The 22707-nt window shown below is 39.8% G+C and overlaps 1 protein-coding gene across 5 annotated transcripts in view; it reads right to left on the reverse strand.

Annotated features, from left to right (window-relative positions):
• Positions 1–3010: 3010 nt before the first annotated feature.
• LOC124179875 (Down syndrome cell adhesion molecule-like protein Dscam2) overlaps positions 3011–22707 on the reverse strand; it is a 180701-nt gene continuing 161004 nt past the window's right edge. The window contains exons 7-34 of one of the 5 annotated variants that reach the window (XM_046564723.1): positions 19519–19665; positions 18567–18707; positions 18000–18190; positions 17110–17350; positions 14911–15064; positions 14668–14819; positions 14158–14421; positions 13914–14059; positions 13345–13777; positions 12981–13274; positions 12545–12775; positions 12287–12442; positions 12127–12197; positions 11792–12035; positions 11560–11706; positions 11186–11347; positions 10873–11089; positions 10497–10585; positions 9906–10085; positions 9204–9392; positions 8884–9069; positions 8348–8792; positions 7359–7615; positions 7076–7244; positions 6725–6888; positions 6396–6495; positions 4941–5108; positions 3011–4476 (exon numbers count right to left, since the gene is read on the reverse strand). In XM_046564723.1, the coding sequence (XP_046420679.1) occupies positions 4425–4476; positions 4941–5108; positions 6396–6495; positions 6725–6888; positions 7076–7244; positions 7359–7615; positions 8348–8792; positions 8884–9069; positions 9204–9392; positions 9906–10085; positions 10497–10585; positions 10873–11089; positions 11186–11347; positions 11560–11706; positions 11792–12035; positions 12127–12197; positions 12287–12442; positions 12545–12775; positions 12981–13274; positions 13345–13777; positions 13914–14059; positions 14158–14421; positions 14668–14819; positions 14911–15064; positions 17110–17350; positions 18000–18190; positions 18567–18707; positions 19519–19665 (5390 nt within the window). In that variant the 3' untranslated portion in view covers positions 3011–4424. Of the gene's footprint in view, positions 4477–4928; positions 5109–6386; positions 6496–6724; positions 6889–7075; positions 7245–7358; positions 7682–8347; positions 8793–8883; positions 9070–9203; positions 9393–9905; positions 10086–10496; positions 10586–10872; positions 11090–11185; positions 11348–11559; positions 11707–11791; positions 12036–12126; positions 12198–12286; positions 12443–12544; positions 12776–12980; positions 13275–13344; positions 13778–13913; positions 14060–14157; positions 14422–14667; positions 14820–14910; positions 15065–17109; positions 17351–17999; positions 18191–18566; positions 18708–19518; positions 19666–22707 lie in introns of those variants that run through there. The other 4 variants (XM_046564720.1, XM_046564721.1, XM_046564724.1 and 1 more) reach the window with 4 other exon arrangements.

Genomic DNA, 22707 nt, shown 5'->3' on the forward strand with positions numbered 1-22707 from the left:
CCTGGAAGTCGAGAAATTTTATTAGCGGACTGACAGCTACCGAATTTGGGGTTGCGCGAAAAACGAATTGAAATAATTTATTGTAAACGTGAACCAGGAACCACGGAACGCTTATCCTGGAAGTCGAGTTTCACCGCATAGCGGACCCGAAGCACGGGATCGGGGAGGTTGAGAACCCGGTACTCGAAATTTGCGGAGCGCGCCTCTCATCCGTCCGCTCTACTGCGCGGTTGTTTCCAGACTGAGGAATTCGGCTAGCTGATTTTGAATTGGTGACGTCACTTTCTGAACATCCGACATCCAAACTTTGGTTTCGAACTTTGATACTATGTATGATGATGTATGATGTATGATGTATGATGTATGATGTATGATGTATGATGTATGATGTACGATGATATGATATGATGTATAATGCTTTTAGTTTTCACGTTTCATACAAGAAATACGCACTTCATCTCTCCTGCCGATTCCAGACTCAAGCGTCCAGGCCCTTCGATGGTCAGCCGTTGACTGAAGATATATTCTTCAGTGAACGGGTCGGCTAATAACGCTGCCGTTCTGTGACAGTTGGATGATGAAAAATTTTGCTCGTATCTTTCAAATGTGTGTTAAAATACACTCGAAGTGTTAAGAAGCTTCGTTCTTTCTCTCCTTATTACCTTTTTAGGTCTTTAAATCACTACGCAGCGTTAGATACTGTCTCATATACGAAGCATCCATTTCATCTCGTTCAAAATTAGCGCATCCGTGATGTATTACAGTTACTCTGAATTTTTTTCCATCCGAATACTTTTCGAAAAACAATTCTGCTCCTCTACCCAACGCAGATACTTCACTTGCGACCAGCTAAAACAACGTTTCGATTCTATGCCTATGAAAATTCAAGATCGAGAGAGCAAATGAAAAGTTGTTGGAATAATTTTGAATATTAGTGTTATGGGATACATCGAGCGCGCGTCGAATAGAATCCCATTTCGAAATGAATAATTCTTCTCTTCTCATATCATAGCTAATCTGGTAATATAGGTAAATAGGATGGTTGGAGGTGTTCGGAAATGGTAGGACATTTCAAAAGTTAAAGTCGACGATGATCCGGTGCATCAATTTGATCGTTACAGATTTTCGATTCCCATGAGGCGTAGAGTATTCAACAACGATAATGCAGTCCTTAAAATTCATCATTCATCTCTGACTGGAAAGCTAATTCGCAAGGCGTGGTATTCTATTCTATTTGCATTATTAGAAAAATACCCGTACTCTACATACACCGTTTCTAATCTTTTGCTACCTTTGGTTCAATCCCCATGCTTCCACAGCACGATTAGTCGGAAATGTTTTCGATTATCCATAATAAAATAAAAGAAGTAACAAAGCTTAAATTTATTGTTAAAGCTCTAATGAATACATCAAACTGCGGTCGAATCAATTCATTCATTATTTGCACATGACCTCTGTATATTTGATAAATTATTCCTAAATACATTGAAACATATGTATTTATAATGAAATATCATGCAATGGGCTGTGTAAACTATAAACTATAATTTCTATCGGATAGCTGCTTTTATGTCAACAGGGCTTTGAGACTCGGTTCAGTTCGTCTTCCTCCTTGTCCACCTCCGACCACCTCCAACAATCGCCAACCACCTCGAACAACCACCGATAACCACCTCGGGTCGTACCTGGAATAGCAATAAATACTTTCAGTATAAGAACACATCAAAAACATTACGTAAGGATTCATATAATCACAGGTTTTGTTTTTTGGCTGTAACTTTTTATTCGCTGCTCGCAGCGTATCGGGACTGCGCTTAATCGTTTTGTCTCGCAAAATTACGTCTGATTAGTGCCAGAAAGAATTCATTCCAGCACTTTTCAAAATCGCGAAAATTTTTGTCAAAAATTGAAAGGGGTTAGCCTTACTTTTTTCTTTATTTTTGGAGCCAAAAATTTGTGGTCTCCGATTCGATTTGTATGACCCTTTCCTGACCAATTGGATCCCCAGGAACTCAGAAAACGTAGCGAAAAGAGCGTGGGACCAACAGCAGAGATATGGCAATGAAAATTCTTCGTTTTTCGGCCGTAACTCTTGATCCGTGGATCGCATCGTATTGGGACTGCACGCAATCGAGTTCTCCTTTAAACTTACGTCGATTTTGGGCGCCAACGAATCAATCCCAGGATCATCCAAAAGCGTTCAAAATTTCATCATAAATCCAAAGGGGTCAGCCTTACTTTTTTGAGTAAGATATGTATAAATATCACACGGGGTATCACTTTTGAAGGCAATAAAAATGTAGTTACAATGGTATAGAATCAATATCATACTAAATTGCATTGCATTTATCAGTAACCAGGATGCTGACATATTTATATTTCGTACTGGGAACATAATCGTCAAACGCACAAATCAAACATTCGAGCGAAACGTAACAATAAATATTTCTATCTTTTGAATCAACAATCAAAAAAATTCAAGTCTTTATTCGTCTCATAAAAGATATGTCGATAATTTCACTTTGCCGACAACATGACTACGGATCGGTTCATGGATTTTACGGACCTCATGTTCTCATTATCATCACCCGAAAATTGCGAAATTGACTTATCAAAATCTATAATTGATGCAAAATTCGACCTTACGTCAAGGCGTTCGGCAGGAATACTCACACTAGAATAAACTGACACCTACATTCATCGCAAACGAAGTCGATCTATCGTTGAGAAGCCTGCATGGTGGGCCAGGCGCTTGACCAATCACTTCACCGTTAAACATTAGTTCTTGATGAGTGTTTGCTTCAAATGCATTAGTGAAAATTTTGTGACGAATATAGGTACAGCTTAGAATTAAAATGTTTTTGCTACATCACAATTGTATTTATTTTTTAATTTCGTATCAGCAAAAGGATTCAAATTTCGCGAAAATCGATTGATTGACGCTGCGAGGATAACAAGGTACAGATTACTAATACATAATAAATAAAAATTACACGTATTGTAACGTTCACATCCCTCGAAGATTTTTATTGAAATTATATTTTGTACAACGGTATATTTTCTTTACGACTTCACTTCTTTCATTACATTTGTTTTCGTCGCCTTTTTTTATATATTCAATTCTTCAAACAATTATAATTCAATATTCTACAACCTACGCATATTATTCATGTATATTACATTATAAAAAACTGTATAAAATAATGTGCTAGTTCAGTATATAATAATATAAATATAAAGTAAAATGATGTTCAACGTTATCTTGTCTGCAATATGGGACTTGTATGCAGATCGACGCAACGATACAAAATAGGTGATATAAATATTATAAATTGACAAGGTTAGCAATAACGCTGTATGTATGTATAATATATCCGTGATATATTTAATGACAAGTCTTCTTGTGTACGGCTAGTTATAGTTGCCATAATTTAAATTATACGTATATAGATCTTTTACATCGTCAAAGTCCAACAAAAGTTAAAGACAGAGGAACGATTCACGGAAATGGGAACTGAGCTACTCGCGTTGCTTGATGTCTCGCATCTTCAACAATTAGTAAATATTATGTTACCCGCAATTGCGGTTAATTGATAATCTAGACTTGTCTTATGTATGTGTATAGTTTATTCATATTGCCTTGAAGATTCTTCTTTCCTATCCATTCAGATGGCTGCCTAGCCTGGTGAAAATTTTTGCTGCAAATCTCTGTACAGATTTAATTGAAAAAAAAAAAAACTGTAGAATTACTTTTTCAAATAGATCTCAAGATACTTTTCGGTGAATTTTGTTTTTGAAATGTTGAACCAAATTTTCTTAGTCTCAAAAAGATGAAAAAAAAAACGCGCCGTATTCCACAGTAATATTTGAAACTATAGAGAACTACGTAGAAATGACCAAGGTTTTTTTTCGCGAATATTCGGAGCCTAGATTACGGGGTAGCTGAATAATAATAGAATATTAGCGCAAATAGATATTTCACCAAGATTACACAACCTACCTAAAACATTGATATATTTATGTATGTACATTATGTAATAATAATTCTTTGAAATATTTTATATTATGTACGGTAAAAACAATTGATCAGTACATTTATTTATACATACAGAGTTCGGCAGTGTTTTACTGCAGCTTCAATGATATACGTTATATAATATACCTATATTACGTATTATAGTACCGAAGTTGATAAATCAAACACGAATATAATGAAGATATTTCATACGAATTAGATCGCAGCTGCCATTTGGGCTATTGTTTTGACCTCGGATCGTACTTCTAGTGGTATAAACATAAAGTAGGTAAAGTGTACAATTTTTAAACAGTTTTCCATGGTGACTATTTTTGTAATCTTACACTTATGTTTGGCAATTTAATTTACACGCTCACTATCGCACTCTTGTAATTACCCTTATATCCTCTTAAACATGAATGGTGAATTCCTGTCGTTCCTGCTCTTTTCTTTGCTGATATCTATAAAATACGAGTATATTATCGATTCGCGGAATCAATTTGTCTCTTGGCTAATTGCTACATTGACCAGATTGAACGACAATAATTGTGTGTGGTACATTTTACAGTGATCAGTTCAACTGAACTATCTGTATTTCTCTGAAATTAAAATTTTTACAAGCAAATGAACTTCAACATTGAGGTTCAATGAAAAACGGATGCTGCCCGATTACGTGCCCGATGAAAATATTGTACAACTAACTGGACACGAGTTAGAATCTGCTAAAATTTTTAAGTTTATAATTCCAAACTCTTTCGAAACGCTGCTCAAGCTCAACTTGACGTTCTCACGATGAGATTTTGAAAAATTTTCATTGATATTGGTAAGCTAGAAATAGTTTGTAGTCCTCTTCCGCGTCTGTTGCACAGTTAACATTCGTCAATTCTAGGTTTAATAATTGCGATACGCGTACCTATTTACCTACCTTGCAAGCATAGTTTCAATCGCTTCTATCGGTAGGCGACCGAGGCTGCCACCATGTCGTGTCGTTGCGATGGAAAGTGCATGGCAGTCTCGATCGCATTCTGCCTCACTCAATTCTCGGCTGTCGCTGAAACCGGTTGGTGGTAACAGCGTCATGTCGTCAACGGAACTGCAAAAAGTCGGTCGAATAGGAATGAACCTAAGAAAGTCTGATGCACAAAGAGGGGAAAAGCGTCGCAAGACGACTAGCGAATTTTTTTCAAAGGGAAATGGGGAAACAAGCGCTGGCGAACGTTTTTTTCTAGAAAAACTTTGGGAGCAGAGTCTTAATTCCGAAAGATGTGAAGTTGTTCAGATCTCTTTTGGAGAGATTTTTTTGGGAAATAATGCAAAGCAAATTTTCACCACGTTGTTATTTTAAATCTAACAGTAAGTATGTCATGCCACATGAATTACCATGACTATAACGTAATAGCGTCGAGAAGCGGAAGTTTGGATTCTTTCATGGTGAATTCTCCAATTACAGATCAGTCGATCCACCATTAGTGATCTTTTTGATTGCCAAGACTGCAAATTACTGATAAGAGTTGTAATATTTTCAATCATACTAAATAGTAGCTTACGTATGGGTTGAATAGAAAATTATTACTTTACAAGTTTCACATGGAATAAGTAAAAGAGTATATTAAAAAATTCTCGGTTATTGAGTAACATCGTGATATATGGTGGTTCAAGGATTGCAGTGGAACTGTTCATTAAAAGATTCGCAAACTTCGAATCCTCGATGATGAGAAAAACGTTTTACATTTGCTTCCCCTTCGCGAATTGTGTGTAACGCACATCAGTAATATGCCTGTAACTATCAGGACATTGTCCATATACTGCGTAATTTTACAAACATTTTTTCACAAACATCGTCATTGTAGTACCTTGAGCTTCGGGAGTATACATATATCGATATTCAGGTGTATAAAAATTGTTTTCCTAGATGCTTTCTGAGAGTATATGCTAATTTTTGATTATATAAACTTATTCATGGTAAAGGGTAAACAATTGCTACGAATATTGAAAACTATAAGGATCGCATGGCGGACTGCCGCCAGTTGAACGCACTTTGGTACGGCAAATTCACTGCTTATTATGCAATTCTCAACCTTCACATCCTGAAAAATTCAACTAATCCTGAAAAATTCTGAACGAATAAGTAGCTGTAGCTATAGCCCAGTAAAATCGGCTGATCACACATGTGTTTTAAACTTTAATCGAGCGTTTTAGATTCGTTATAACGTGATGCGGATTAAATTGTCATCGATGTTGAGTGTGATTCCGAATTGAGAAAGGATAATGCTTGCTTGGATATTTTGCGTCAACTGACGGTTCAGACCTCTATTAGGAAGAAATATGAAAAGATGAGACTGACATGAGTGCTATGTGGAAACAAACAAACCTTGGCTACCTGCGAGTGGACCTGCTGGGTTGCCGGCTACGCCTCCTCGCCAACGGCGAACCTTCGTTATTGGATTCAGTGCTGGACTCGACGCCCCTCGAAAATATATCTGCGAATTGAGAAACGAGTCAAGGGTTTGTACAAGTGGCCCGTGCCCTTGAATCCACCTTTAGACTGACTGCGGTACAAGGTAAATTCAAACTGCAAATCCACAGCTGTGACTTTTCACGACGTCGTCATATGCGATAGAGATAACACGAAGAGCAATAATTGAATCCACGAGGTCTCCAAAGTGGTATCTACACATTAGTCCAATTTTGCTAATGACGCCAACGCACCTCTACAAGGCTTCACGGGTACCCTGTAGCTGGGTCCGGCACATTCTCCGCAGGGGCTACCGGAAGTATCACTTCCGGAACCCTGCCTGTTTGACCGGAGTTTACTTTCCGCTTCCGCGATGCTGGGAAAATAGCGCTGCTTATGCCACCTTGGTGTTTTTGATCTGAAATACGCAGTTGCATTGTAATCATCAAATTCAACGTGTCATGGTCAAAGGATCAAAGCCATATAGGTATATGTACAAGAAATTCTTATGGCAATGAGAACATATTCTCAGTTAAGTAAAAACATGCTACGACAATTTCGTATCAGAGTACAATATTTGATGATATTAGGGGGCACTTACGTACCTCTCGTAATCGATACTCGATCTTTCGTAATCAATTATGTTGATGTCCTCGTTCTCCAAGTGGCCGAAGGTCTTAAACTGCATCGTGTAGTCCAAAGTGGCGGTGGTGACTGACCGGTTTTCCCGTCCAGGTACGCTGAACGTTGCGTACGGACTGATTTCGTACATTTCTGTGCAAATAAAATGAAAAGGGTGACTACGATGACAATGAAACAGAGTAACACTAGTTTGACAGTTTCTGAGATCAATTGGGTGTGGAGGGATACTAAGAGATTGGCTCCTACCTGACCCATGATCGTTCGGTTTGAGGTTTTCCTGTTTAACCGGCGAGCTTGTATAGACCTGGTGGTTTCGACGATTGTCACGTTCAGCCGTCGATTTCAGTTGGACCGTTGACATGCAGCTAGATAAATGGTGGGGCTGGTGGCCCAGTTGCTGCATCCCGGGCTGCATCTGCTGGGTCAAGCCCATACCAACCGGCTGTTGGAGCTGCTGCTGCTGTTGACCCGCCAACATCTCCCCTAGGTAGCCGCCACTCTCTCTAGAAGACAAGAAATTGCCTGCAGAGGAGTGCTGACATATGGTGTGACTCGTGTCGAGGAAGTAACTAGCCGGATAAATAGAAGCTCTTAGTTATTTGCAGTAGGCACGATCGGATGATCGCATTTTTATTCTTCAATAGCTCAGTTTAATTCGATAGATATTCGAATAAGGGAGACTGGGAGAAATTGTCGTACGAGAAAAATTTTCAACTGACGAACGGTACCGAGGAAGAAACGGATAATCATAAATAAGTGAAGCGTTTTAGAATGAGTGATATCTGTATGAGTAACAGTGAAGTATAATGAATTGAAAATGATTAGTGATCGTCTACCAAATTTTAGGCGAATTCGTGGAAAATTACGAGAATGAAGATTTTTCCTGAATTTCGGGGTACCAGTATTCTGTAACCGGACGTCAAGACATAGACAAAAAAGAATGGTGTCGTGTCTTCGTATAAAAGTTGATTTTCTTTCCGAACGTCTGCTTCGATTTGGCAGTCTTCACAAAATTCAGGGTAAAAAACTTCTTGCATACATACACATACACACAAATGCAGGAAAATGGTAAAATAACGGTTGACGAGTAATGAAATGTTTTGAAATTTCCACGAGTTTTTCTTTTTTCTGAAGCAACATTTTTCGCGATAACTGCAAGTACTTCGAACAAGCATTCTACGATCGTGTCTGATAAGTGTGAGCTGTTTTGCAATCAGTGAATGACTAAGACCTACCTGCCACGTTTGAGGACTACGTATCCGAGTAGAATGGTGCAAAGCACCAAGACGAGGGCGCATACAACGGGGATGACGATATAGAGAATTCTGTGTGTCGGAGCGCCCTTTGGCGCGTCGTTGTCCATTATCAGATCGTTGGGTGGACCAATGCTGACACCCGTTATGGTTGTCGTTGCAAATTCCATCTGCGTCTCTTTCGCTCCGGCGTCATTGTGAGCTGTGAGTCTCACATTGTACCACGAGGCTGGTTTCAAGTCTCTGATGACCAGATTTTCTGTGGCTCGGTTCGCTACCATGATCCATGACTCTGAGCCGCTTCGTTTTTTGTACTCGACTGTGTAGTAGAGAATGGGGCAGCCGCCAGTCGGCCAGGAAAGAAGATTTAATCGAAGAGTCGTTGAGTTTGCGGAGATGATATCTCTCTCCTTTGGTAGCAGTGGAGCTGAAAAATACATGAATATGTTTTTCGTTGTTAATATTTTTAATCTTTTTCACTGACAGGGTTTTGCAGTAAACGGAAAATTTGTAATTACCACTGCCTTTCGTTGTGGCACTGATCAATCCACTCGGTTCACCAGTGCCAACTCTGTTGTGGGCAGTCAAATGGGCGAGATACGATGAACCGCACTTGAGGTCACTCAATGTGTACGCCGTCTGCTCCGGTGAAACCGCAATTTCTTCCCATCCATCTCGATCTCTTTTGTAGCTCAACACGTACCCTGTAAAAAATTTAGATTAAGTTCAAGCGATTGCAGAATCTTACGTTTGTCTACTCTTCTTTCTGCTTAGCTGTTCTGTGCTTCAGAAAAAATACTCTTCTATAATAATGTCGGTTTATGCGGTTCATCTGTACCTTGGATGGTAGCACCACCATTATCAGGATGATTCCAGCGCAGTCGAATACTGTGCGGTGTTGTGTACTGCAATTCGAGTTTAGGCGCTCGCGGAGGCATCACAACAATTACAGTGTATGTAACTGAATCATCCCCAAACAAGTTGTTAGCAGAGCATGTATAATTCCCTGCTACTGACTGCTCCAGGCCTGAAAATGTCATACAATGTGATCACCTGATGATCGCAATAATGTGCTACATTACAAGCGTGTGACAAGATTACTGTGAAACAGGATTAACCGACGTAAAATCCTATGTACTATTACAAGGATAACGATGACCACTTTAGCATTAGCAAATTGCGCAGACCACATTGACACAATAATAACTTCGCTATAGTGAACGGTCAGAATTACATTTGTCATGGAAATAGCGTTGGGTCTTAATTGGTATCAAGTAGAATTACGCTGATTGTACCTTGCATCATAGTACCTACATACTAGAGTACCATCGAGTTGGTATTTTTTCTGATTTTTTCACCCAATTCCTCCAAAGTATCCGTACAGGTCTTTGTAAATACGTGCTTTGAGGAAAAATCTTGATATGATTAAAAAACTTTAAAGTTCTTTACAATTTCGAATGCCACCTTAGTTTTTTGAAAAATGATTCGACTATTAATTATCATGGCTATTAACATTTAATGGTAAGCAAATTGTGCTCACTGTGAATGTTAAGATGTCCTTCTGATGTTAGCTCGTAATGTCTTCCAGTCGATATTTCGCTGTTTTTATAAGTCCACTTTGGACGGGGGGTGGGATTTCCAACCACAAGACACGGCAACGTGACTGAAGATTTGACGGCCTTTCGCATGATCTGGGAGAAGGACGCGACTCTGGCTGGAACTGCAATAATTAAGTGGGGTTACATTTTATTGATAAATAGGTGTACGAAAGATTGCAGGCGAGTTATTGAAATTGAAACTTGGCTATAGTACGGGAAACAGATTTTATTCCTATGGCTATGGTAATGTGCACAGGAATCTGTAGTAACGTGACTTGATAACAAGTCGAAAGTCCATTTCAAGATATTGACAATCACCACAGATACTGAATAGAAAGATGGACGCTATTTGGCCGATGAATGTTCGGCAAATGCATGAAAAAACCTATGAAATTGGCGGTCAATTAAGTCATAGTGATAACTACTTCGTTACTTTTACAGAATAATATATCACCTAATTAAATACCGTCATGAGGTACTAATGCATACAATACAAATGCTATCAAATACGTACGTATGCTTCAAATACGTACTTCGAGTGTCCGTAGTTTGAGTAACGATAGTAGTTCGTTCACCCTCTCCAAGCCCTGTGGTTGCAGTAACCCAAAACTCGTATAGCTGTCTGCTCAAAAAAATGTCAAAAGCGTTTGAGAATATTTTGAAATTCATTCGTTTAGTCTACTAACAACATCGTGAGAATCGGGAGTAGTCCAATTTTTCATTGTCGGAATTGAGCATTTAATTTGGATCCAAAGAATTCGAAATAAAAGAACAGCCTGTAACGTATTTGAAACGACGATGGGAGAGATGGGCGAGATGAAAGATACCTGAATATTATCGAGGATGGGAGTCAGAAAATATCATTTCAAATACCTCTATGTCATCCTGATAGTAAACGTAATTACTCACCTTACGGTCAAGCCTCTTAATTCCATAGTCAAAGTGTCGCTCGCGGAAGACGGTGGATCATGCATCGTATGAGTGTTATTTCGGGTGGCCCCAGCCTCCCTACTGTACACTGTGTAGAGGGAAACGTGTCCATTCGGTTGCAGAGGTGGCAACCAAGACACGAGAATGCTGTCAGCGGTCAATGCCAATGCTTTGATTCCAGCCGGTGGTCCCGGAACTGTTGGCAAATGATGAAGAAAACCGACCATTGTGAAAATGCCAAACATGTACGAGATGAAAATTGAATTGTCTCAAGGACTCGAAGAATTCTCACCATCCTCTTCGGTTGAGCAATACGTTGGAAGACTCAGTTCTCCATCACCTGCTCCAGTGTAGGCCAAGACCCTTATCGAGTAGTTTGTGTATTTGTACAAAGTGTGCAGGTACGTCTCTTCACTTGAAGTTCGCTTCACTTCACCGACTGTCGATATTTCCACTGTGATAGCAAAAAATCACTTTGTAAAACGACAAGGAAAATTTTAAATTCGGAATTGTAGTTGTTAAAAACCAAATAGTATTGAGTTTTTATGAATATTTACATGACTTGTGAAGTTTAAAATTAACTTTGTCTAACGTGTTCCAAATCTTACCCGGAAACCTTCAAAATACATAGCGAAATTTATTATGCTCTGTGAAATCGGCACTCACTGTTATCAGTGGGAACAGGTCTGTAGTAGACTTTGTACCCTTGAATGATACCGCCATGCTGATGCGCTGGGGGTGCAGCCCAAGACACTTTGACGCTTTGTGACGACAGTGGGGTGCACATTACTTGTGCTGGAGGAGCTTCGGGTACTGCAACACGTGAAACATTATTACCGACTCATTCCCTGTAGAGACTTCACGAAAAAAGGCAAGCGTTTCTTGTTGGACTAATTACCGCCTTCCTGAGTTGTTCCCACAACTGGATTGCTTGCCGGTCCACTAGCGATGCTGTTGAATGCTCTAACCGTAACGTCGTATTTAGTGAATTTCCGAAGTCCGGTGAGCTGAATTTTCGTCGTTGCCCAACCATTTACCGTGAGGCTCTTGCTTTGATTGACGCCCGAAGTCGACGTGGAGTGCTCGGACCAGGTCACTATGTAACCAAGGAGTTCACCGTTCCACATGTCTCTTGACGGAGTCTGAATGTCCATGATTTAGTCAAATGTATATTCGTTTTCTACCGGTCTACAAACACTAGAAATTCCCAGTTTTATAATGGAGTACAATTACCTGCCAGCTGACGATCAGCTCGCCGGGACCTGCACTCTGGACACTAACGCTTTGAGGGGAATCCATTGGTGCTGAAAGATCAAATGAGGGTAAGAAAGGGTCATATTAACTAGTTATTCGAGGGGAAATAGACATTTTGTTCACTGTTTAACGACAGTACCTTCTTCTTGAGTCTTAGCCACCACTGGGTCTGTGGGCGCACTAGCTTCAATGGCATTCACGGCGAACATTCTGAATGTGTAAGTTACTGCCGGATGGAGACCTCCGACCAACGCCATTTCCTGTTCCGCACTCATCGTGTCGTAGTGAGTCAATCCTGGAGAGTTACATTTCATCAATCGATGTCGGTAATTTAACATTTGAATTGGTATCGGTTATTGTGTCGATAATGATGGTAAGCGAGAAAGACAATAATAACCATTAAGCGTCGGATTCGTCGCTCCACCTATACTCGTGGTTTTGGCGTTGATCGTTATATTGTGCGTCTGAGGAGAGTCCCACTCTTCGGTAACGCCGAGACCAAGCGGACGATACTGAATTGCATAATTGATTATTGGACTGTTCCCGTCGAAAGACTGCTTCCAAGAAAGCCGGATTGATCTGGAACCGATTTCTATAACTTCGAGCGCCATCGGTGGATCCGGCCTTTCTGCAATAATTTAGGCATACGCACTTCAATTAGGTGCAGAGTAATCGATGAACGTACTTTAATAGTCTAAGATAGAAATATTCGAACTATTACTAACAAGAAATGTAAATGAAGAATGAGGATAAAAACCCAGAGTTTCAGAAAGTACCCAACTAAACAAATTTCCGACTTCAGTAGAATCAAATAAAAATTAAAACCAACGTACCTTGAATAGCCAGATATATGAGATGCTCGCTTATTCCAAACACGTTACTCGCAACACATCTGTAAACCCCGGAATCTTGGCGATCACTTCGTCCAATTGATAATTGTGATTTCAACCCTTCTTCGGACTTAACTTGACTGATGCTTAAACGATAATTGTTCAAGTCCAGGCGGTTGTTATTATGGGTCCATTGAACTTCGATTGGATTATCTCCAATGACGGAACAGTCGAGACTCACCGGTTCGCCGCGTCTGATAGTTACGTTTTTACTCTGGATCTCGAATCTTGCCGGTTCTATAAAGGTAATGAAGATAAAGTACACTGAAGATAAGTAGTTTCGCGGATGAATAACCGTTAGACTCACCGTTCACTGAGACGTAGATTAGTTTGTTGAGGCCCAGACCGATGCCATTGTTTGCTCGGCACAGATAATGTCCTTCGTCTTGTGGACCGGCAGAAGCTGTCCACAGAGAACCATTTGGCTGGATGGTTATCCTGCCATCCAATACGATCAGCGGTTGAAAGTCATTAGACGATCTTCCCTGACCCCGAAGCCAAGTGATTTGCGGCGGAGGAAATCCTTTGGCCTCGCAATGTATGTTCAACGGATTTCCGAGCAGGGTGGATACATCCTGAGGCTCGAAAGTCCATTGCGGAGGAACTTTTACCAGTAGTTCGGCAGTGTGATTTACTTTGGCAGCATGATTGGTTGCTATACAAGTGTATTTTCCACTATGGCGTGATGAAACTTCGTGAAAAAGTAACAGACTATAAAACGTTTGGACCTGTTCCTCGATCTGAAACAACACCCACACAAAGGTTCAACAGACGACCAAATTCAGGAGCAACTTTAAAATTACATTCAAGCAAGTTTTGACCCGGCGCTGGAAGTTGTTAGATAAATCAGAGACAGTAGTCCCAAGAGTTGCTCACTCGAAGCGACGGTGGTATCTGTTCCCCGTCCTTCAGCCACGTGAAGTAAATTGGAAGGTCTCCGGAAGTTACGCTGCAGGTCGCCTGCGCCCATTTTCCTTCTTGCAAGTTTTGGTCAAAGCTAAAGGGTGTCATAACCGGCGGACCTGGAATCGAAATGATCATAGACAACGTGCCTCTGTATCTTCAGTTGATCACGTATCGGATGAATACCCGTATTGTCGGGTCAAGGTTTCACACTTACTACTAACAGTGAGTAGTATGTCTCTGCTGGCAGTTTCTCCTGACCTACGCACGGTGCATGTGTACGTCCCGTTGTCGTTCGTATCCACCGAGGTTATAGTCAGCAAACCTTCGTTCAGCTTTTGCCTAATGTCCAACGGCAGTTGAACTCCGCCCTTTGACCACTCTACTGATGTTATTGGATAGCCAGAGTAAGGACACGCAATCGTTATGTCCTTTCCGGCTATTGCTCGCACCGGTGCAATAGACCTGATGTAAGGCGAACCTGGTGAAACCATTCGGTCTAACTCAAGATCCTCACAATCATTTTCCATACACGACTGACGATTTCGTTAAATGACTACCAGTGAGTTCAAATGATTTCAAGTGAGTGGAACGACTATTAGCATCAGTTTTTACATTCCTCAATTAAACTTAGAAGCTTTTATCGTGACACTGAATATAAAATCAAGTCAGTTCAAAAGATTTCACTCAAAATCTTATCCTACATGCAACAACCAACTCAACATACCGTAAATATTCAGTCTTGCTTTGTGCTCAACGCTCGCAAGAGCATTCGCGGCGACACAGGTGTAGAGACCACCGTCCTCGGATCCCGCCGATGATATATTAAGGTGGCTGATGACGTCACCAGATTGGTCAACGTACTGACCTATTGCGTATCTGGAAAATCACGCCAAGTAATCGATAAGGCAAATTATTCTATTACACTGCATGGATAAGTGTGCCATGTGAAAATTGCAGTTTGAGTCACCTGTGGCCTGCCACTATATCGCCCAACGGCTGACCGTCTAGCAGCCAGGTGAACGATGGTGGCGGAGAACCGGTTGCCGAGCAACGGAGAGACACGGGACGTCCAGCGGTCAGAGCTTGCTCGATGAACGTGTACTGGAGTTCAGGCACAGTATCTGTGACGAGTTTAACGATTTAGGTACAAATAATGGCTATGATAAAAGATTGGAAGTCGTTAATCAACGTCGCCGCTGTATGAATAGGGTGAGGAGGTTCCATCCGAGCGACCTCTCTCGTGCAGGGATTGGGTGTGAAAAATCGGGAACAGGACCGGTTCTACACGGATCAATCCTACAAGTAAACTGTTGTGCAATTTCGTTCCTGAAAGCGGCGGTCCTATATGTTCGTTTCTCCAGATTCGTTTCGAAGAAGGAGGATCGATGATACAGAAATCAGTTCTAGATGGCATTTATTTTACAGAATATGTTCCGCAGACTCGTTATATACAGAAATATTTTTTTACAGAACATTTTTCTACAGCAAAGAACTCGAGATTCACATCAGAACTGAACCTGCATGAATTATTCTGTATGAGAATTCTTCCACGGAATATTTTTCTATAGAAATTATTCTGCAAAATAGTTTTTTAGTCTCACACACCCAACGCAATCCCCGTTCGATGCAACACACATTCAACACACACACACATAAATTCAACACAAATAATTTACATTAAATAGATTAAATTAAATTAAATCAAAATGTACGAAATTGACGATCAAATGTATGATTTTTACGGTTCGATAACTGTTCTGAATGTGCGTTCTGTCAAACACAATCTGTAGAAAAGTATTTCTGTAAAAAAGATTCTGCAGAACATATTCTATAGAACATTTGCCCTGTAGAACTGATTTCTGTAGAATCGATTCTCCTCCTTCGAAACAAATCTCGAGAAACGAACTTGTAGGACCGCCGCATGTAGGAACAAACTTATAGAACAGTTTGCTTGTAGGACTGATCCGTGTAGAATCGATACCATCTCAAAAATCGTTCTTCATCGTGTGACGCAGTATTAATTAGGGATCGAAAAATGACCAGCTATAATGCGGTCTGGGAATTCTCCATAGCCGTACAGCTAGCACATTGATTACCTCTCGGATTAGTTACCACTTAGGAAAATTGGGAATCGTGAATCTAGCTCGTTGCTTGTGTGTTCGATTCACCTCGCGTTTTAGTGCGGGGTCGAATTTCTATAACAAATTAGATGGCTAGCAGGAAGAGAGTAGCACGCGCGTCTGAGGTAAAGAAGTGTCGGTGTAGTTAGCTGAGAAGCTATTGGAAAATTGGCCATTTTAATCCATTAGGCAACACGGCCATTATATGCGATGTCTCAACGGGGAGGAGAGATTTTATCAACGAAAAGCGTTTTGGGATATGGCACGAAATCCTTCTCTCCATTTTTTTTTCCTACATTCATGCGTTTCTTTTTTCAAATTTTATGGACGTGAACAATATTGTGGCTAATTCTCGCAGGGGTAGTGAGATGTAATTTCTTAACTTCCGGTGCCTGGTGCTAGTGCTACTTTGATTCTCATCCAAGCCTGGAAACAAACCCTTCGGCTTTGTCTAAGCTGGATCAAGAACGTGCAAGGCTCACTGCTAAGTACGCTATTAAATTCACTCAAGAAGCACGTAATATAATAAATGTAAGCGGCTTCTTCATCCTCTTCTTCTTCTTTTTCATCTACTTCTTTCAAGGATGGGAAAAGTGAGCCAATATTTTACTACCGAATTCACTCCACGCAAAACTTTGCAGTTGTATTCTCCCCTACAACTTGGGAAAGATAGCTCTGGGGTTACCGAAGGGTAATCAATTACAACCCCTCTACGTGAGAAAAATTTTTGATGCGATTTAATTTTAAGCGAAGCTAATCCTCCGATGGTGCTATCTCTTGACGGTATTTTATCCTGTGCTGCCATACTCTTGCATAGTTTACAGAATTCAGTGCAGGTAAATTACCAACAATCTTCCGTATCATATATTTCTGGATAGACTCCTTGCAGACGATGACATTACACATTCCCTGGTCGAAAAATTTTTCTGAGTATTTTTAAAGATTTTTTATCTTATACAATAAAGGCTGCAAAAAATTTAACCAAAAATTTATCAAGTATTGGAAAAAGAAAATGTTTACAGAGAATTTCGATTCCACACACTTACCACCCAGCTGAACCTCCGCAGTAGCTTGAGCGTTCTCCTTGTCGCTTCTCACCAAACATTGATACATGCCCCTGTCTCTGCGACCCACAAAACTGACCACCAAGACCAAAGGTGTTTGCAAATTAATCCTTGAATCTTGTCCAGTAAGCACAGCCACTCCATCGTGGAGCCATTCGACACTCTCCACCGGGTAACCCTCTACCGTGCAATTCATCGTGGCGATGGCCCCAGAATGCACCGTCTGCATGGGCATGCGGAAATTGGATTTTACAATACACTTGTGCTGATAGCGAGATGAATCTTATATAAGGGAAAATCCATCAACCTTTGGCCTGCATTTTGGGGTGAAAATTTCGATTTGCCCACCATTTGAATACGTTTTAGTGTGCTCTGAGATATGAAAATCCTCCAATTTTCAGGCCTTCGAGTCTTACCGTCTACGAGAAACACGTTGCTTCGTTTTACCACGTTTTCAAACTGAAACTTGTTTTCGAATTTGTATCACTTTCTGTCACCGGAAAAAAAAAATTTGGTATGTTTTTTTAGGCAAAGTAGTCTGATCTGTCCGAATATCAAATGCACCTTAAGGTGGATCTTTCCTAAACTTTTATCTTGAATAATCTGGCCAAAAATTAGTGAACCGGTCGATAAACGTCTTGTTTTAATGTTTTCAGCAATTTTGAAGCTGTCATCTACACTTACAGAGGCATTTTTACCTGCTATTTTCATTACGTGACATAATTGCTCAAATGATAACGAAGGCAATACTGTACAATAGCTACCGAAGACAGTGTGAAATGTCCCAAAGCTCGATTATTATGGTCCTACGGAAACCGGCGGCCGGGTTCTTAGCTGGAACAAAATTGTAATCCTGGATTGCGGAAGCTTACCTGAATTTGAGGGTGAATCCTGGCGTTAAGCTTTGAAGTGACGGCCAAGTGGGTTTCCGCCCTTTGTTCCCCAAACTGGTTACTCGCTCGGCAAACGTATCTCCCAGCATCTTGGGCATCCACGCGACGTATCTGCATCAGATCTCCCCAGAGCTGAATTCGACTCGACGATTCAACCGGAATTAGGTGACCTGTATATCAATATCAAATCATCGGAATCACGCTGATTTTATCCTCCGGATTTAACTCGTCACTGACGTAATTCGAACGGGAAATTTCTAACAATAATTCTGCACAATACCTTTACAGAAGTTTGGAAATTACGACTCTGCGGAAACAACCGCCAAGATATTCAACGGAATTCTTGGTGAATTCACATTAATTTTTTCAAAAGGATCTAAATTTTCCATGCATTTAATTGTGAGGATTTTCCTGGTTCGTTTCTGAACTCTTCCGTAATTTATTACTTGTTTGAAAATTTCAACGATTGAAGAATACAGGTGACTCGACTATTTTTAATGAAATGCAGTTGAGTCACCTGTGGCCTGCCACCATATTTGTACTGACCATCGACATCTCTGTACCACGTAAATACCGGAGGTGGGCTTCCCTGAGCGGAGCATGTGATGTGAGTGTTGGATCCTTTCTCAGCAGAAATAACCATCTGCGAACGTTGGGTGAGCGTGGGACGCATCGATCCACTTTGTTCTGCGAAAACGGATAAGTTATGAAAAATTAATGACGATCTCTCGGTCATGCGCAATGCCGAAATATATCCATTAAATCAGTAATTTACAGTTTTAACGATCGTTTTCAACTCATTGTTAGAATTATTAAGCTGTAAAGCGATGTATGAAGGCGTGCGATGATGCGACCCAAGGTGCTGTGTGAACTCTTGAGAAACATCGCATATAAGCGTGAAAGATGAGCCATTTAGAAACTCTGACAGGAAGACAGCCATATTGGATTCTTCGCTCACCCGTCAACGTCGTTATATACCAATCTTTCTTCGCTTCGTCCTGCGCATCCTTGTCACTTTCACTTACTTAACCATTTATTTCTTATTACTATATTATATGAGGTATAATATTTTATACAATTTCTGTCCTCTGATTAGCCTTATTCCTAGCCCTGACAAGCTGGCGCCCAACTATCGATTCTTATCAATAACTCTGCAGTATCGTTAGCATTGTTTCTACGTTATTACTCATCACTCGGATCCATTTTACGATCAGATAATTTTTTAAGCTTATTATCAGATTCACATCGAATGATTTTCCATTTCTTTTCATTTATATTGCAAGTTTCATCAAAACATTTACACGAATTTATAATTCAAAGAATGGTAAAGATGATATGCAGTTGCGTAATCGAGTTTCAAGCGCAATACCTGCAAGTTACTTATACTCGGATGAATTTGTCTTTCGAATTGTGAGATGTCGTTATTCAAGTAGACTGCCGTCAATGCGAGAAATTATGACAGAATACGGATGCTTACAATCGAGAATGCTTGACGTACCTGTAACCGTCAGAGTGGCGGGATCGCTTCGCCGACGTTCACCAGTCAAAGAGTGAAGTGTAAGGCATGAATAAGTTGCTCTACCGTCTTCCGCCCTTGCAGCTCGGATATGTAGCTCGCCTTGTGACGTCACGACGAATCTTCCGCCTTGAATGAGAGAATATTGACACTCAGGTAATTGTTAATGTTTTCGCATCGTTGCGGGGAGCCAAATTTATTGCCAGAAGAGTTTCGATTCGATCGATGGAAGAGCAGACTGAGCGGAATTTTTAGTTGCGCTTACTACAGTTCTTTACTCTTTTAATTTTTTACCATAAAAGAAAAAATAAAAGCTCTGGATACAAAATAAAAATTGTCTTATAACTGCTAACCAAAAAATTTAATATACAATCACTTTCACCATATCTTCTTGTAGCTATTGAGATAATTTGATATTGGTATAACCATGAATCGAGGTTAGGATCGAAACGTTGGAATAATGAACGAAAAAAATTAACATTCGCGACAGTAATAACACTGTAAATAGTTACTTGTGTCATATTTTTTTGGTAATTCCAACAATATTTAAATCGTTACTGCAACGATATCGATTTCAAAATAATAATTTTCTAGCAAGTATATCAAAGATTGAGAATTTTCTTCTTGCGGAGATCATCGCTCGAAAGAAACGACGTCCACCAACTCGCACGTCCGCCGTCTTCGGTATCGGAATCAATTTTCCAATCTACAATTTTCAATTTACTCCCGCCGAGCCACTGGCCGGTGCCAAAGCCGGAGGCGAGTTACGCTTCTCTTGATAAATTCTTATCACGCTTTTCTTCGCCAATGCTGCAGGGTCCAGTGGCACAAGAGGCACGTGTTCTGTACAGTATTATTGTTGATTCAATGTGCAGGGGTGTTTTATTCTCTCGGAGGAAAAAGGCGAGTATAAGGAAGGTCCAAATGCCGGAACGAGATACGCCTGGGACGGAATGTGTCAGTCAGAAATTTCTGACAGACGGTCTGCGGTCCGTGACAATATGAAAATTTCCGTATGTCCGTTTTCCTGGAGATAGAAAACGGTCATCAAAAGACATATATTCAAAGACCGCAGCTCAGCTCTTGCCCATGTAAACGTAATAACATTTTGTTAATTGTGTTTGGGTCAACATATAATTTAGGGATATTGTGCCGGATATACAGCCTCGTTAAAACAATATCACAATTAGAGAATTTTTAAATAAAGACTGAGCAAGTGCAACTGATATTGATCAAGTTTAAATGGATCAAAACAATTTTTACCACAGATATACGAAGAAATGATCGAAAGGCAGACCATAACGTAAGCCATTTCAGATTATTAATCACTGGACTATTTCGATTGAAATTCGAAATTTTTATCTAGTTTTGAACGGAGGGAATAGTTTTCTGACAAAATTTATAGTTGACAAACTTAATTTGAATCTTCTCTTTTCGGTTGAGACAATTTTTTGTACACCTGATATTCCCTTCATAAATGAGAATAATCTGAAGGTGAAAATTTTTGGCACAAAAAATAAATTTGCAAAGCATTATTTCATTAAAATTTAAAGCTACAGATTACTGAAAGCATTTTAAAAACTATTCGAGGAGGAACTATCACAATTTTTTGGACCGTTGTTATCCTTGTTAAGGTTTGAAAGTTAATAATATTATACAGTCAGGCAGGTAACAAACGATTCCCGAGTTCACAAATTTCTGCAGCAAAATTGGATTTTTCTCATTTCGAAGCCGGTATATCATTAAATATGTACACTAAATTGTTAAGACGCGGATTGCCGGTTGTACATTGTTCTTTTATTCCCAATCCGCGAAAACAATTCTACAAGAAAATAAGGTTGCAGTAGAAACGGTGGGTAAATTCTTGACTGAGTAATAAAGGAATCACGAGATAACTGGAGAGTGAAAAAATTCAACCGGGATATTAATTAGCGGTGGAAAATGTACGCTGCTTGAAAACTTCAAATCAGAGTAGATAACTGAATCGGTTATTTGACGACTTTTACATTTTTCAGAATATTTTTTTTACTCCAGGCCTAGTTTCTGCACACCGAAGAAAATGTAATGTAGATTTTACATCTCCTGTGGCGAATATATGGATATCACTTTTTTCGAGTGAAATCTACATCGTTTGCAGCAAATATACCTAATAAGCGTATTGTAACTTTTATTGTCTGATTAGTACATCTTGCCACAATTGATGTAGATAGATTCAATTCCAAAAAAGTTCTGTCCGTATATTCGAAACAGGAGACGTAAAATATACAATATTTGTCTTTCCGTGCACATACGGTATCGATCGGCTGAGCTCTTAGCGAAATAATCTCAAAATTCCGAAGGTGGATATATCCGAGGAACCGATGCTACACTTTTATAAAGATGAATGGGACCCACAGTTCGAATGAAAAGTTAGGATCAGAGGGGAAACGATTAAAGAATGTCTCTACCCGTGTTATGTAAATAAGTAACTCCAACGATGGTGAACACGAATGAAATAACATCTCGACCGTGGGATCGAAATTAATCTGAGCAACTTAGGATATTGATACTTTGAGAAAATATTTTACAATTAGAACGTGCCAAACTATTAAGGTTTAGTGTTTCTTGTCTGATGTTAATATGTGTGGGCGCCTTTTTCATGCTGACCTGACCCCTAAATATTGGTTAAAAAATATTTAAGAAATTGCACATTATAGTTCACCTTTCGCGTAAACAAACCTCAAACCTAGTTTACGGACGCTTAAGTAAATACCGAGAAATCAAATGATTCAATAAACAAGGAACACAACTAATGCGAAAAATGCTTAGGTAAAGATGCATGTGTTTATTCAAACAGTCTCAGAAAAGGTAAACGGAGAAATTCCAAAAATAAAGAAAGTGGAGAAAGAGTTATTACATTTGTTCTACCGGGAAGGTGGTATTGATAAATGTGATACCTGGGGTCAAACGTTGACGTTATATTTACGAAGCGCTTTGAAGCGTTTGGTATTTACTCCAAGCGCGTAAATTTAAATTACTTGTTCTTCATTTCACGTAATATCGTTGTACAGTGTAATTTTAAAGTGCAATTGTAACAGTTGACGAACATCTGTTGTACCGTACTTAAATAAAACTATTTTCATCAACACCGAAGGTAACTTAAATAGATATTTATAAAATCTTCATCAGGTA

This window comes from Neodiprion fabricii, chromosome 4 (assembly GCF_021155785.1).
Source record: "Neodiprion fabricii isolate iyNeoFabr1 chromosome 4, iyNeoFabr1.1, whole genome shotgun sequence".
NCBI lineage: Eukaryota > Metazoa > Arthropoda > Insecta > Hymenoptera > Diprionidae > Neodiprion > Neodiprion fabricii.